The sequence below is a fragment of the Acomys minous genome, assembly GCF_964271855.1.
Source record: "Acomys minous genome assembly, chromosome: 1".
Taxonomy (NCBI): Eukaryota; Metazoa; Chordata; class Mammalia; order Rodentia; family Muridae; genus Acomys; species Acomys minous.
Window position 1 is genome coordinate 11,214,917 of NC_140483.1, and position 16,974 is coordinate 11,231,890.

Below are 16,974 nucleotides of genomic sequence, written 5' to 3' on the forward strand. Positions count from 1 at the left end.
CGAAAAATATTTTTAAATAAATTTTTGACTTTTTTTTTTTTTACATTCTGATATACATATGTAACAAGGTTTATGGCACTGTAATCAGAATCAAATCAAAAAAGAAAAAGGGGAAGGAGAAAGAGGAAAGAAAGAAAGAAAAAAGGAGAAAGGTGGAAGGGGAAGCCATTGGTATTGTTGAATTTCTATCTGCAAGCTGGTTTTCAATTTGTCACTCGGCTGCCAGCTCTAACTCATCCGCACACTCCAAAACACCCTTTTATTGCACAGGTGCCAGCAAAGGCACACGGTCAGTTTCTTTCTAGTAAAGGAAAAAAGTTCTCTCAAACCCAGAGAAGAGGAAAAAGATCCAGAGCATGAAACACACAAAATCAACAATAGCCTCTGTCTCTCCAGAGAAGGCCTGAGGCGAGCTGAAACCACCGAGGCTGCCTCGTCCCTCTCCTCACCAGTGAGCACAACAGGGCGTGGGTTGGCGGGGTTTGCTTTCTACATGGTTGCCCAGGTAGGTTCCACGTCTAAAGTCAATGTCATTGTCACTCACTTTGGTTCTTAGTAATTGAAGTGTGGTATCTTCAGTCTATGAGCCCGCACAGACTATTTACTCAAAACTCTGCAACAGCTTCAAGGAAAACTGGGAAGAAACAAGTTTCGTAACATTTTTATTTGTTGGCTTAAAAAAAAAAATGACCTCTTTAACCTCCCTGCCATATCAGCTTAAGAGAAGTGACTCTCAATGGCATCAAAAGTTATAGTTTTCTCACACTTATTAAAATAGTTTAGACAAGTTTGTTTCCTTTCACAAACATTCCCCCAACTTAAAAAACAAAAAACAAAAAAAAAGTAAGTAAGTAAAGGAAAACAAAAAACAAAACCAAAGCCAGAATCCCCCTTCCTTCCTGGTCAACTCCTAACAGAGCCATGGCCCCTTCCCATCCTGCCCCTGTCACACGACTGTCTCCATGCCCATCAGCTTTGGTGTAAGGATCCGTGGTGTCACGCCATTGTTTAAGTCTTCCTCAAATTCCAGCAACTGCCCCATGAAGTTGAGGTTTGGGGAAATAATTGGTCGTTTGCCTTTGACGAATTTGTAGGCATCAGTCATGGTCATCCGTGTGTGCTTCATCAAGTAGGCGATGACGATGGTGGCAGAGCGGGACACACCGGCCTGGCAGTGGATGAGAAGGCCCTTCCCACATTGATGAGCTTCCTCTGCGGGACAGAGAGCAGGCGGTGAGGGTACAGAAGGAGAGACTGGGACAGAGGGGCGTTAATGTATGCCTGATTCGGTGGCATTTCCTTTCGTACAGAAAGAATGGACTAAGATGGTTTCAAAGCACACTGTAGCGGTGGAGTGTACGTGTTCAAGTCACGAGCTATAGAACTGGCCACAGGCAGGAATCAGGAGCTGTCGGTCTGCATTTTCTTAACTTATTTTAAAAATTTTTGGGGGGCGGGTGGATACACATGCCACAAGGTGCATGGGGAGAGGACAGTGGACAACATTGACCCTTCATTGTTCTGAGTGCTGAGTGGAAGGTGTGTGTGTGTGTGTGTGTGTGTGTGTGTGTGTGCACATTCACATGTATCTCTGGAAGTCCATAGTTGATGACATCTCTTTCCATGGTATATGACGCAGCATTTCTTGCTGAACTCAGAGCTCACTATTTCTGCTGGTCCGAATAGCCAGCTTGCTCTGGGGTGTCCCATCTCAGTCCTGGTGCCGTGGGATTCCAAGCAAACTGTTACAGCTACATGGCTTTTACATGGGTCTGCTGACCCAAGCCCCCATCCTCTAGCTTGTGTGGTAAGTGCTTTACCTGCTGAGCCATCTTCCCAGCTCCATACAGAGAGAAGATGGAGCTAGGGAGTCATGTGTGGGGACATGGCACAGGAGATGGAGAAGACAGAAGCTCCACCTACAACAGGACACACTGACACACTCATGAAGCTCACCATAAACGGTACCAGACCTCTCTTTCTCAACTATCTTCTTCTTTTTCTAGTTTCTCTAAAGTCACACACTGACAAAAAGGGAAGAAAAAGGATGACAGAGGGAATGGAAATTATATCACACACATACGGGCACATGTGATAAAATTCTCCTGGTTAACAATGTTAATTCCACTTTCCAGGATAATATATGTTACATGGCTCATAAAAAACAGTGCTATTAGCAATACACACACACACATACACACACACACACACACACACACACACACACACACCTTTCTCTATACTCTAGATTGTTCTCTGTAAGAGCTGACATTTATTGCATAAGTTTTACTAAAACTCAATGAAAGAGAAGAAATAAAGCTCAGCTAAGCAGTTCCTACACTCAGCTTCTCACCAAAGGCACCAACTGTTGTCTTGGTGAGGCTTATAGAGTACGGATGTACCACATGGCCCTCTCCTGCGTGCCTGACCCCTCACCCTCACACGCTGTTCCAACATGGCAGTCATTTGGAAGGCAGGAGTCCCAAGTAGTTCCGAATGGAGAGCGACAGGAAGTGATATGTTTAATAGTAAAAGCTTCGGATGCCTGTGAACACTGGACAACATCTTAGTGACACTTGTAGATTAAAATGCATCCTCAAGGAAGTGTCCCTGTGGGAATGCAAGCCAATGATAAGGTAGAGAAGAAGTGGGGAAAGAGACTTGTCCCTTAGCTTAAGTTACCCACACTCGCTGCTTACCAGTAGCCTCAGAGACAAACAGGATGTAAACGTCTGTCTCACCAATCTATAGGCAAGCTTGCTTTAAGAGCCAAGAACAATGCTTTAAAAAATTCTCCCTTTGCCACCTTCTCTTCAGTACACACTATGTGACCTCCCAAACCAAGACTACCAAACATGGTGGTAAGAAAATGAGAGAGGTGCACCATGGGTTTGGCCACCTGGTCTACTAATGCACTAGCTGAGTGACTTTGTCTTCTGACCCCCCCCCCCACCCCCCTATGACAACTACTTCCATTTTCCTGCTTGTAGGGACACTAGCTCACCAGGAACTTTGGAAATGGAGTCGTGTGATTCAGGGGTTAAACTGGCATTGTTAAACCCTAAACCTGGACATTGCTCAGTTTATATTAAACAAGGGTGAATGTTATCATGCTGTGAACGCTGCTGTGTCCCCCCCCCCCCCCCGCCCCCCGCCCCTTATAAAATTTCAGCTTATCCAATCAGAGGACAAGGAGAACAAAGTCGTGCCCACACATGTGACCCGTAATTGTTTTGCCGACTCAATGCTGCTTGTTACTAGCTTTGTTTTTCTTCTAAAAAGAGGAGGTAAGCCTGAGTAATCCAGAAGGAATGCAAGCGCCCAGGCTGTGATCTCTCAGAGCAAGCCCAGCCCATGCAACCTGCTAAATGGAAAACAACTTCCCAGCTTCCTCCACCTGGATTTAAGTCAGGTGCACTTTCCTTTCTAACAGCCTCTATCAGCTAGGCGCTTCCTCATCGACCTGGTGACGAGCACGAGCACGAGCACTCTGTGCTGAGGACTCAAGGCTTGGCTCAGATTTTATGAATCAAGAACCCAGCGCATCTTTGTTACCCAGTGTCAGGAACTAAGTAACAGGGCATGGTAAACATGGGCCTAGAGGGTTGGATAAAGAGTCCTAGCTAGGAGTCAAGAATAGGTCCTGTGTTTTTATTCATTCATTCTCTCTCTCCTCTCTGTCTCTCTCTCTCTCTCTCTCTCTCTCTCTCTCTCTCTCTCTCTCTCTCTCTCTCGTGTGTGTGTGTGTGTGTGTGTGTGTGTGTGTGTGTGTGTGTGTGTGTGTACAGGTACAGGCATGCCACAGCCCACATGTGGACATGTGGAGAGCAATGGGGTCCTTACCTACTACCCTCTTTGAGATGGGATTTCCCTAAAAACAGAGAAGGTGCTCCCCCAACCCCAACCCCCCAGAAGATAGCTAAGACAGTTACCAATGAACTCGAACGCCTCTTCAAAGTACTGCCGCAGGTTCTGCTTGTTGCTATCAGTGGCTGGCAGCCTCTTGTAGTTGAAGAGGCCTTTCTCATAGTGGTATAGGGGAAGGTGTGTGGTGACGTTGATGACGTAGCCGATGTTGAGCCTCTGCATGGTGTCTAGGTCCTGAGCATCCTGCTCATTGCCGAGGAAGAGGAAGGGCAGGATGGGCGTCAGCTCCGCGTTCTCGATGTCAGGGGTGGTGGGGACAGACTGAGGTAGCATGCTTGAGGCCGCAGATGCACCGCCCCCCACCTCCCGGCACTCTTGGAGCTGGAGGGAGTTGTCACAGAGGTTTTCATGGTTCTGTTTAAAACTACTGAGTCCCCCTGGAAGGAAAACAGAGAGCACAGCACATGTGAGTGAGAAGGTGACACCCACAGAAGATGTCACTTTCCCCATTGAGAGACATGAGGGTTACCGTGTGTACATGCACTTTTAACATCTCTAAAAAAAAAAAAACAAAAACAAAAACAAAAAGCCTATTTTGGACACCCAGAGGGCCCTGAGCTTCTTATTGCACAAACTGGGCCAAGGTGCCTGGGAACATGGTCCAAATAGCACCCAGTAATCTCATCAACTGGAAATTTGATTTGCCTTTACCAGACATATGGTCCCTGACCTATATAGAACCTTGTACTTTGGGAGCTGAGTGAAGGTGAAAGAAGCAAGCAGGCATAGCACCATCCTACAGAGGACTTCTGAGTGTATCCTAAGTTTGTGCAGACCTGTCCTGTACCCTTTATAACTTACTTTACAGAAGGCAGAGCAGTTACAAGCAGGAGCTGCAGAAAAGCCAGGTCACGCTGGCCATCATCCTGCTAGCACCGTTAACTGGCTTGCTGGTTGTACAAGTTTATCTGTCTCTGTGGGTCTCAGTATGGTGTCTCTCTGAGTGTGTGTCTTTAAACACATGTATAAAGTATTCGCTACTCCCTCCATCTCCCGGCTGGCATGGCCACTCTGCATGGACAAACTATTTCTATTCAGGTTACTTCTATGGTTGCCCAAAGGGAGAAACAACAGAGGAAGCTTGGGTAAGGTAAGTTACGGTGAGAAGAGCGGCTCAGGATCTACATTATGACTTTTTCCACAAAGTCCTTGACATTTGTAGATCCTGACTTCCTGGAGAGTGGCATCTGAGAGTGGCCCATTTTCCTGTGCTTAGCTTTTGAAGGGCTGTGAGTGCACTAAGCCATTAATGGTGACCCTGATGGATCCACTAATGCGTGCTCTGAGCTTGAGGCTGCACTCTAACTCCAACATTTGAGTCTGACACGCTTCAAAGGTTTAAGCTGCACCTGTTTTCCCACTTTTAGCATGCAAACGTGGCCTTGTATAAGCCAGAGTCACTTATGGAAACCACTCAGGCACAGGTGTGCAGTTAGACACACCAGGATGTTCACACAACACCATCTGTTTAATGGTAGAGGCAGAGAACTGGCTCCCTAACGTTGTCCTCTGATTTTTACACTTGTACACATACACAAACACAAGCAATGTTAACAGGCACATCATCATCATCATCATAAGTTAAAAAAGAAAAGGCTAAGTAATAATAATAATAATAATAATAATAATAAGAAGAAGAAGAAGAAGAAGAAGAAGTTAAAAAAGAAAAGGCTAAGTAAATACCAAAAACAAAACTTAATAAAGTTATTAAATTCATCCATGGAATATTATATAGCCATTAAAAGAATAACTATGCATAAAACCAAAGAAAATGTTTCTGTCTGATGTTAAATTCAAAACATTCTGAAAAAAAATAAAGCCTTAAGTCTAACACACAAAAAGAAGAATTAAATAAATGTATGGATCAGAGGTTGCCACTCTTCCTTTCTTATGTTACACATAAGTACATAGGTTTGTCCAAACCTGAAGGCTTATGGAGCTCAAACTGTACAATGTACATGAGAGAGACGTTAAGAAACCTGGGGAGAGGTCATCAAATGTTCATGAACCCCAGCAGAGCAGAATGGGACCTATGGGGCCTTCTGGGCAAATGCGAGACCCTGGGAAGTTCCTGGAAGTAATGTCTTCCAAGTCACATAGGTCTTGCTTGTCCCCAGACACCAGGCTGAAAGCACAAAGCCTGAACCAAAGACGGCTCCGCAAACAGAAGGCCAGAGCATCCATTTGTCCACCAGCCTTGAATTGACACCCCATTCTTCCTCACTAGTCTCATTTTGACCACTAGAGCAGATAACCTGAACAGAGTGTGTCCCCAACCAAGGGACACTGAAGAGAAGCCCTATTTTCAGTAGGAAATGATAATGATTCACAGTCAACTTAGAAGGGCCATCCTGTGCTCAGACTACTGGTCAAAAGAGGAGAAATGTAAAGAAAAAACATGTTTTTAGGAGAGCACATTAAGAGCTTTAAATTCATTCAAATTCATTTCTATAATCAACTCCGCCCTTTCTGCTGTCTTCTGTGGTGAAATCATTATACCTGGGTGCCTGGCCCAAAGGGAGCCTTCCAACTACAAAGAAAGTTGCAAGGCACCAGAAAAACCTCACGAGGGAATGATTTTTTAAAAAAGAGAGAGACTGTAAAACTACCCACTGTCATGTCCCAAACTCCAGAGGACACTGGAAGGAGCTGTGTTGAAATCTAGGGGCTGCACAAAGGCCCCAGGAAACCACCCCGTGCTGATCCAGCTGGGGAGCCTAATTCTTTTTTTTTTTTTTTCTTAAGAAAAAGGCACTTGCAACATTTTTCCATATAAGTTGAGAGGAAAGACTGGGAAACTAGACTCAAAAGGCTAGGCTGGGAAGTGGGGGAGGAAGATTCTCAGTTCTTAGTGTATTCAAGCTGTAATTTGCCTTAAAAGCAGCTAGCTAGAAAATAAAAAAAAAATAAAAGCATGCAAAAAAACCTCCCACCCACCCCCAACAAAACCCCCTTAGTGTAGAGCTTTTTAAAACTCAGTCTCTGCCCCCCTTTTCCCAGTGACATCAGCCGGAGGCTCCCCACCTGCCCAGTTGCCATAGCAGTCACACAAAGACACACAATGACATCAGCTGGCATGATATCAGCTCTTTGAATGCAAACAATACAAGAAGAACTACTTTGTTTAAGGCCTTGGGTACAACTGTGTTCTGGGGAGCCAATGACGTAATGCTAACAGGTGGCAAGGGGCCTTCCATTTGCCTAATGGGGGTAAAACATGGGGGAGGGGTGGACCAGAGGGAGTCTGACACTGACACACAGAGAGCTTCCACCACAGGGTGTTGTGTGCCTGTGCAAAAAGATGTGTGTTGGACGTCTGAGCCATGTGGGAAAGATGCTCACTGTTGGGGGGGGGGGGAGGGGACAGGCCTTATGTGCTCCAAACACCTCAGCCGGACAAGGCAGCTCTCACTGAGGATCTCAAGAGAGAGCCTCCAGCTAAGTCTGCTCATGCCAGGCATCTGCTCTCACACAGGGCGATGTGCAGCGACATGCTGAAGTGGAGCCTCCGTATCTCACAGGCGTGTTTCAGAGAAACCTGCCTGGAGGCCATTCGTACTTCTTCAGGGAGAGGATGGGATTGGAAGCAGCAGAAGAATGGAAGAGTGGCGGCCTAATGAGGTCATTTCTGGCCCTCTTGACCCCATCAACTGCTACTTAACGAAGGGCTTTTACTTCTGTTTGGCATGACTGTCTACGAGTACTACTCTAAGGGGCTGGGAAGATGCTCAGTCAGGAAAGGGCCCCAACATTCCTGTGAACACAAGGGACAATGGTGGGTGTCTGTAATCCCTGCTCAGGGGAGGAGGAGACAGATCACTGGCCAGGCAGATCAGCCAAACACACACACACACACACACACACACACACACACACACACACCACAAGAATAAAAGCATCACTCACAAATCATCATAAGAGAGGGAGGATAGTATAGTGGTTGAGACACCTGGCCCAGCTTCCAGTGAGGCCTCAGCTTCCTAGGAATATGTGTGAATTCCTTTCCCTTAGGAAGGCTCAGTTTACTGTAAATCAGACATCATAGAGCCTATGCATAGGCTAGGGTAAAGGTCACCGATTTGAAGGTTTACAGATACATCACACGGCATTCTATACATGCATCCCATCCCATGTGTCCACATCATCCCTCCGGTCCTCACCTACACTCTGGTAATGCTGCAGCTGGTGGAGGCCAAGCCTGCCGGACAAACCCTTGCTATGAGACCCCAGGTAGGTTTCCCGTCTGTCTCTTCCTTGGTTTCCCCCTACCAAAGACAGATAACTGCAGTGCCCATCTCAATACCACTCAAAGAACAAAGTTGGCTAACAAATATAAAGTTTGTTGAAACCATTTTGAGCACATGATGAGCATTTTATTCATAACTAGAAATCAAAGCCCATGTTATACAAAAACTCTAACAAGTAAATACTCTAGAGTTTTCACATTTTAGCATCTATCTATCTATCTATCTATCTATCTATCTATCTACTTATTTGCTGGTCTTTTCTTTTGTTTTTGTTTTTAGTTTTTTGTTTTGTTTTGTTTTGTTTTGAGACAGGGTCTCTCTGTGCTAGTCTTAGCTGTCCTGGAGTTACTTTGTAGACCAGGCTGGCCTCTAACTCATAGTGATCCACCTGCTTCTGCCTCCCGAGTGCTGGCGTTGAAGGCATGTGCCACTATGCCCGGCTACTGGTCTTTTCTTGGTTAAGGATATTTGTCTGCATTTCAGGCTGGTTTGGTACTCTGTAGACCAAGGTGGCCCCAAGCTCATGGCAAGCTTCCTACCTCAGGCTACACCCTGAGTGCTACACCATCATGCCCAGCTTAAATTTTTATTTATGAAATAACCAGGGGACAACTTATCTGAGAAGTTGTAAGGTCTGAATAACATAATTCTTTCTGAAAGTAAACAACAGGCCCTGTCTTTCCTGAACAACAGATCTGATTTCTTCCAGCTGGATTAGCTTTCCCAATAAAGATTTGGGATTCTTGTTTTACTGGGAACTGGGTTTTTATTTTATTTATTTGTATTTTTAAAAAAGACTTATTTAGTTATTATGTATACAGATCTCATTATAGATGGTTGTGAGCCAACATGTGGTTGCTGGGAATTGAACTCATGACCTTTGGAAGAGCAGTCAGTGCTCTTAACCTCTGAGCCATCTCTCCAGGCAGGAACTGTGTTTTTAAAAAATGAAATAGTTCTTATCCTTCCCCTCAGCGCCCCCACTGCAGACTGGGTAGACTCCCTTAGCACAAAAGAGCTTGAGGTTATCAATGCAAATATTTTTGAGTCATGCACAAGTTTTTTCAAACCTTTTCTCAAACCAGATTTTCTTGGCTTTGAGTACATGAGTTTGAATGGCAATTATGAAATACCCAGCACCTCAAAAGGAAAATGTCTGAAAGCCACCTGCCATGACCAGACAGTGGGAGCCCCTGGGGGGAGACAGACTCTCACAAACCCTTTTCTGTAGCCACACTTCCACTCCTGTCCTTGTTAGCTGCCACGGTGCCTTCTGGGACGTGATTTTTCTGGCCTCAGGGTTAAAGAACCAACGTCCACATGCTGAATGCATAATCAGGAGACATCTGTGTTCTACAGAGGACAGCCCTTCCATACACAGACTTCCTGCTAAGCTCGGAAGTGAGCCTTAGGCAGAAATGTAAGAAGGAGAACGCGGTCAGGAGGTCTACAGAAGGCTGAGGTGCTACTCGTAACAGCACTCTTACTGTTTGCTGCCAGAATACCAGCGACTACTGTTGAGTGCCTTGCTTTTTCTTACTGGGTTCTCAGGCAGGACATTGGCAGCGGTGAAGATTAGATGGAGCAAGTCTGTGTTAAAACCTGCTCCTAGCCTTCACCATCTGCACCACCTCCAGCGGGTTATTTAATACACCCACATCTCAGTTCCCACATCAGTAACTTAGATATCCACCCCAAAGATGTCAACACAGATACAGCTTGAATAATATATCTTACAGATGACAGAATTATTGGCATGTAATAAATACTGCTTTGTAGCCCTCCAGTGGAAAGGATAATACATCAGCACAGTCTCCTAAGGTCTGCAGGCTCAAAGATAGGACGGACGTTTAAAGAATGACTGATGTCGTCTAAGGCAGAAATGGCTGGAGATGGAGGGCAGAGCACTTCACTCCCACCCAATATGAGAAATACATGGGAAGCCAGCTGCAGCTATCCAAAGCATCTCTGCTGTTCATTTCTCTGAACTTCTCCACATACTCCATAGACGAGAGTGGCTGTTTGACAGCACCAGTGATTTCAAGTCCAATAGCAGAAGGCATCAGTCAAATTATCTTAGGATCCTATCCTGTGGAAAGCTATACTTCTCCCCCAAGGAGAGAGAAAGGAAGCTATACCGTGGTCAGGAGAGGAATGAAGGTGCTGCCTCCCAGCATATACGGACTCAAACAAAGGCAAAGAGAAACAGGAGAAGAGGGTAAGGGGCTGAGTCCAGTGGTTGTTGGTGAACACTGGGTGAAGAGGATTCTTACACCTGTACCATTTGATGGCTTCTCGGAACCAGTGTGGGCTACCTTCACTATGAAATGCCCAGTGTATGAAAAGATATAATCAAGAAAGCATCAAACTTTAAAGCCAGTTTAAAGGCTAAGCAGGGCTGCACCATCCCTGGAAAACTCTCTGCAGTTAGGCCTTTGTAAACTTCCTCAACTGAGGAGGGAGAAAGACAGCTAAGATCTACAAGCAGAAAAAAAAAATGCATTCCCAACAAACTTGCTTAGAATATGTGGGGAAAAAAAAAACTATGTGTGTGTTTATAGAAGTGATATGTAAGAATATAATATGTGGTCTTAGACATTATCGAAATAAAATTATGATGGGCTGGGGATATGGCTCAGTTGGTAGAGGGCTTACCTAGTATAGACACAGCCCTGAGTTCAATATTCAATACTATATAAACTGGGGAGAGTGGCATATACTTGTAATCCCAGCACTTGAAAGGTAGAGGCAGAAGAATTAGAAGTTAAAATCCATCCTCTGTTATAAGGTGGTTGAGGTCAGCCTAGGCCACATAAGAGTCTGTTACAGGCAAATGCACTGAATTATGAAACAAAAATGCCACACACACACACCAGCGATTATGAACTTCTGTGAGCAACTCAGTTCATTAAGGAAATGTTGATCAATAGAAAAGGTAAATAAAAAGTACTATTTTCATATACATCATATTTATATAACACAGACCTCTAGATCCTCACTAGTTGGGGGCTCACAACTTTTCTCAGAGGTACTCTCTAAAACTTTCAGCAACCAGATGGATGTCTGCACACAACTATGAATGAAAACAATGCCAGAATATTCTATTTTTGAATTTTTCTCTTTATGTTTATGTTTCCAGATTAACAGCTTTGGTGGAAGCTGGGTTCTCGGGGAGAAGAACACTTAAGTCCCCTTGTGCATAGGGGCTGTAGCTTGCTGAGATACTGGGTACAACAGGGGCTGTAGGAAAAGCAGGGAGCTATGGCTTTATCTTATGAACATCATTCACGGGCACTTAAAGGAAGTGTGTCTTCCTGCTGTCTACTTTAGAGACAGATCCTAGGTAGAGGTCACCTCAAAATTGCCTTTTATGACCAGGCATGGTGACACACACTGTGGTCCTAGCACTGGGGAGCCTAGAGGTAGGAGGATCAACAGCTTAAAGCCAGCCTCAGCCAGTCAGAGTGGGCCTCATGGGATCCTGTTTCAAATGGAAAAACAGAGCTCCTCACAAACTGACTTCTTACACCAGTCTGTGTTCTTCATGTCAGTTAACATGACTCAGTTGGATTTCACAACATTTTGAGAGAAGAAAGGAAAAACATATTCTGGTAAATCTGTACCAGAATTTGTTTGAATTTGGAATTCACTGAATCTTTCCTTTGGATTTTTGTGTTGGACCAAAGAATATGACAGATCACAGATGCTTATAGGAACTAGGCACCTCTGCACAGGCTTCTAACCTTGGTTGTTTCTGCTTTCCTCCAAGTGCCTTCCACTCCTCTGCCCCAATTGTGGGCCTTGCTTAAACAAAACAACCCCAGCCTTCTGGAAAGAAACTATACTGGGCTATGAATGCACCAAGAGACTCCGCACCAGCTCATGCTCCTTCCTGTATCCTTGTGTCCTAAGCAAGAGGCTTGGTTCTGAGCCTGTGCTGCTATATGCCCATCCTTCAGAGGGCAGGGGCTCACTCACTGCCTGCATTTGTGCACGGTGTCTCGTGGCTCCTTCGATAGCAACATCTTTACAGTAACTTCATTATGGATATACTTTTAAAACCCTAGACGTGTCGAGGTTGCCGAGGAGAAAGTCCTTGCTTTGTAAGCACGAGGACCTGAGTTTGGACCCCCCCAGAACCCACAAAAGAAGCATGGCTGGGTGGCATGAATCCCAGCACTGGGGCGGCGGAGACCGGAGGGTCCTCAGGGATCCCTGGTCAGCAAACCTACATGGATTGGTGAGCCTCCGGTTCAGCAAGAGAGCCTGCCTCCAATAATAATAGGGTGGACAGTGATTGGAGAGGACACAAAATGCCAACCTTTGACCTACACACACACACACACACACACACACACACACACTCATCACACACACACTCATCACACACACACACACACACACACACACACACACTCATCACACACACACACACACTCATCACACACACACACACACACACACACACACACACACACTCATCACACACACACTCATCACACACACACACACACACACACACACACACTCATCACACACACACTCATCACACACACACACACACACACACACACACTCATCACACACACACACACACACACACACTCATCACACACACACACACTCATCACACACACACACACACACACACACACACACACATCACACACACACACACAATCACACACATAGTGGCATGTGTACACGGCCCCCACCTGCACCAAAAATAACTTATCTAAATATTTACCTGCAAAAAGTAGAACTGAGTCAGAAGGACCCTGTGATTTATACAACTGAAAATCTAGCTTGCTTTGGAAGCCTTCCAAGACGTGCCGAGGCAGGAATGCTTGATCAGAATTTTCAGGATTCCTCCCCGCTCCGCCACCTCACTCTCCCAGCTCTGAAGCAGTGCCCAGCCCTTCCAAGCACCATCCTTATAGAACTGTTAGAGAAAATGGCTGGGTGGAGAGGGTAGGAGGTGAGGGTGGTTAAACTTTGCTGAGGGAGCCAATCCTCTCCAAAAAGGCACTCTCAGGTAAAACAACAACAACAACAACAACAACAACAACAAAAACAAAAACAAAACAAAAACAAAAACAAAACAACAACAACAACAAAAACCATGAAGGGAGGCACCCTTCTGCTCCCCTTCAGAGCCTACGACTTTCCAGCTTTAATGAGTAACCTGCACGCAGGAAGCAGCCACACATTTCGTTGGTGTGTGTTTGAATAACTGGGGCAGGCTGTTTGAGGCTACTTCACAAGTATGTAAATACAGCCTGCCTCTTTAAACCTGTTACCTCATTTATTTACATTAGCGCAGAAAGTACTGCCAGAAGCGACAGCTGATGACAGTCATGTAAGTTTCCACCACAACCACGACAATTAAAACGCTCTGGGCCTGCTTTCAAGCGCTTCTGACTTTTATGTGAACCGGAGTCAAACTGTAAGATCGCTGAGTCCCTGTGCCAGGAACCGGCTTAGGCTTTGCACAAAACCCTGTGATCCTAATGGGGGAGCGGGCCCCAGCTCCTCCCCATCCACCTGCAGCTGGCCTCTGCCTCTTGGTCCACCCCTTCCCCTCATTCTGACCTCTAGAGTACATTGTGACATATGCACACCTGCCATCCACACACAAACAAGAAATAGGCTGGGTGAGGGAGCAGGTGTGAGGAGGCAGCAGAGAGAAGGTTGGTTTCTCCAACCTTGCATACCTTACAGTTTTGGCCTCTTGTGCTATGGGAGAACGAATTCCAGTTAAGTTACCCAGCCCAGGGTATTTTGTTCTAGCAACTTGCTGTGGTGTGATGTGCTTTGAGAGAGTACTCAAAGTACAAATATTAGGACCTTTGTCTGTTGTGTGGAAATGTTGACAAGTAGCGGAACCTTTTAACAGGTGGGGCATAGCAAGAGGTCATAAGGTCAACAGACACCAGGCTTGGAAGAGGAGAATATATTTCTCACATGACCCAAGTTAATACCAGGGACAGCAGGCAAAGGCTTGAGTGTCTCTGTGTCTTCCACTCTTGACAGATGATCTTGTTTGCACATATTTCCACAACTGAACTGTTATCCACAACCAAGTCCTTACTGAAGCCACACCATTTTGAACTCCTGACTTTTAAAACCAAGAAATCAGTTTTGGTTTTTTCCTTTGTAAAGTATCCAGCACTGAGCATTTTGTTATCTCAACAGAAAAAAAAATCGAAGCAGACTAATACAGTACCACTTTTTATTTTATTTCCAAGTATAACTCTGTATATATGTGTATGCATATTAGAAGACCTGCTTTTCAAGAGTCACACCAGAACTTGTGGGCTACCTAAGAACAAGGTTCCTGAGAGCCAACCTAAGTTGACACCAAACCTTATAGACCAGCAGAAGTCCAAGGTCAAGATGGAGGTGGGGGTGGGAGCTGCCTAAAGCATTTGGCAAGCCCCTAAGAGGCAAGCACATAGAACCTTCTAGAACTTTAGTTCTACTTGCTGGCAGCATTCACAGAAGTTATCCTTTCTCAAAGTCATCCCTCAACCTCATCATGGACCAGCCATTTCTTCTGAGCCAAGACTTGTCTTCGCTAGAGACTTTGTATGTGCTTGGGAGAGCATTCCGTACTGTGTCAAAACTCTACCTTCTCTGATTAATCCAGAGGGGAAAGGGAGCACACTGGGGTGACCCTGTGAGGCTGAAGAGGGGGAGTGGTCATGGGATGGTGTTGTAAGTCAAAGCCATCTTTTCCCCAGGAGCTGAAGCACATATTTCATCCACCCCGTGTTGCTCATTTAATTCTCTGAAGAAGGGGCAAATAATTCTTTTCACGGCAGGAGAAGCTTAAATACTCAAGCATTGCTAAACAAACAGATACAGCTGCTCATTAAACCAGCCCGGTCAGCCCCAAAGGAAAACCTGCTTTACCGTCCATGCACCCCAGGACCACATTTATCTTAGGCCCCAAATTAAATACATCACAACTTCACAGCGGAAAATATGTTTCCCTGTGGGATTTAAGTAAAGTCCAATTGAATAAATCCCTAGAAATGCCCAGAGCAAGCCTCAAGGGAGTGCATTCTTCTGCCATGAAACATTCCCACTGGACACTGCATTCAGAGAAAGTCATCAAAAATCATCTATGATAAGAGGAGGGAGGAGGAGAACAAGGTTTTAAGTGAGGCCTGGGCTGGAACCCACAGCCATGGTGATGTGGGGAACTGGCCACTCAAGTGCATAAGCCGCTCAAGCTTGTCTTGAAGGAAACCCCACATTCAAACAATGGCTTTTTACAACCATGGGCTTTAGAATGACCCGAAGGTCAAAGGGCCTAGACTAGGGGAATTCAGGAGGCGACAAGGGAAAGACTCAATCGCTCCTGTCACAGTTTGCAATGCTTTCTTGAGCCAGAGGTTTCAGTCCACAAAAAAGTATAGCAACAGCTTCCTAAAGTCAGAGCTAAAGTCTACATTTGGCAATAGTTAGCAAGGATGAGTACCAGCCATCAGCTGCCAGAACGAGAAGGCAGGAGCTGTCTCTGCAGCCACGTACCACAGTCAGATCACCCACAATGGCTGAGCTTGGCAAGGTCAAACTGCACCCAGGCATGGCCTCCATTCACACTGTGAGAAACCTCTGGTGCTGGGCGTTGTAGTGCCAGGCTACAGTATCCGGTCAAGAGCTGGGATGGCCTCAACCAAAACTGCCAGCCTGTGTCTGAGGAGCTGAGCTCGGACCACACATTGCCAACACGAGCTCACGGTTGCCGGGGAGCCACCCAAAGTCACAGTCACTGCAGTCTGGGACGTGAAGGCCCTGACACTAAGCACTCCACACCTGGCATCTTGGAACTTCGCAGGCACAGTCCAACATGCCCAACACAGCACAGGGTGGAAAAATCCTGAGGCCAGGGACTCACAGCTACTCTGGAATCAAGCCCATGGGTAATCCTTAAGCTTCTCTCCCTTGCCCCCCCCCCCCAACATTCCTTAAGCTCAACAAAGCCTCACTACAACACAAACCAGGCGTAGGTGAGCCACAGTAAGAACAGTGTCAGGTGGTGAGGCGTGAAGCCTGTAGGATCTAACTGTTCCAGGGCCCTAGGGTGCTTACTGGTCACTCTTTCAGGCTTCCTTCAAAGTGATATGTGATACTGAGCAATACACACCCAACTCTGTCTAAGTGCTAGTACCCAGGCTTCTATAACCCTGGCAATCTCCACAGGCTAGAGTGACTATGTGTATCCTAATGATCTGACTAGTGGTCTAGGAGCCTTAAACACCCTCTGGGTAGAAGAGGGTGTACCAGAAAGCACAGAGCAGGGTTACAGGCTGGGGAATTTGAGTTCCAGCCCTCAATCTTGCTCTAAAGATGAAGATGAAATTGAATTGCTCACCTATGGCCAAAAATTTAAAAATGTAATCAATCATTCTTTCTTAATGAGAACTCCACAAAAACGCAAAAGAACAAGGTTTTGGGAGCTTGCAGATGGCTGAGTAGCATGGAAGTGACTGGAGAGACACAAGAGCCGCATGCGCCTTCCCACTGCTTGTCTGATCCATCGCCGCTGGCTGCCTGCTCCTGTGCAGGCTTTATAATATTCTTTATAATAAGCAAGGACATTAACTGTTTCCCCAATTTCTGTGAGCTGTCAGGGAAACTTAAGCAAATCTGGGGGATGAGTTGTGAGAACTGTCATTGACCACCGGTAGTTGGTCAGAAATGCAAGCTACGCCCTGGGAGTCACAACTGGCATCAGGAGTTGGGGAGTTCTCGTGTGTGCATTTGGGCCTTTGGTACGTGGGATCTGACA

The 16,974-nt window shown here is 45.8% G+C and overlaps 1 protein-coding gene across 2 annotated transcripts in view; it reads right to left on the reverse strand.

The window, feature by feature from the left end:
• Positions 1-645: 645 nt before the first annotated feature.
• Positions 646-16,974, reverse strand: part of DUSP10 (dual specificity phosphatase 10) — a 38,326-nt gene continuing 21,997 nt past the window's right edge. For both annotated transcript variants that reach the window (XM_084795108.1, XM_084795109.1), the window contains exons 3-4: positions 3,933-4,304; positions 646-1,212 (exon numbers count right to left, since the gene is read on the reverse strand). In XM_084795108.1, the coding sequence (XP_084651234.1) occupies positions 947-1,212; positions 3,933-4,304 (638 nt within the window). In that variant the 3' untranslated portion in view covers positions 646-946. The remainder of the gene's footprint in view (positions 1,213-3,932; positions 4,305-16,974) is intronic.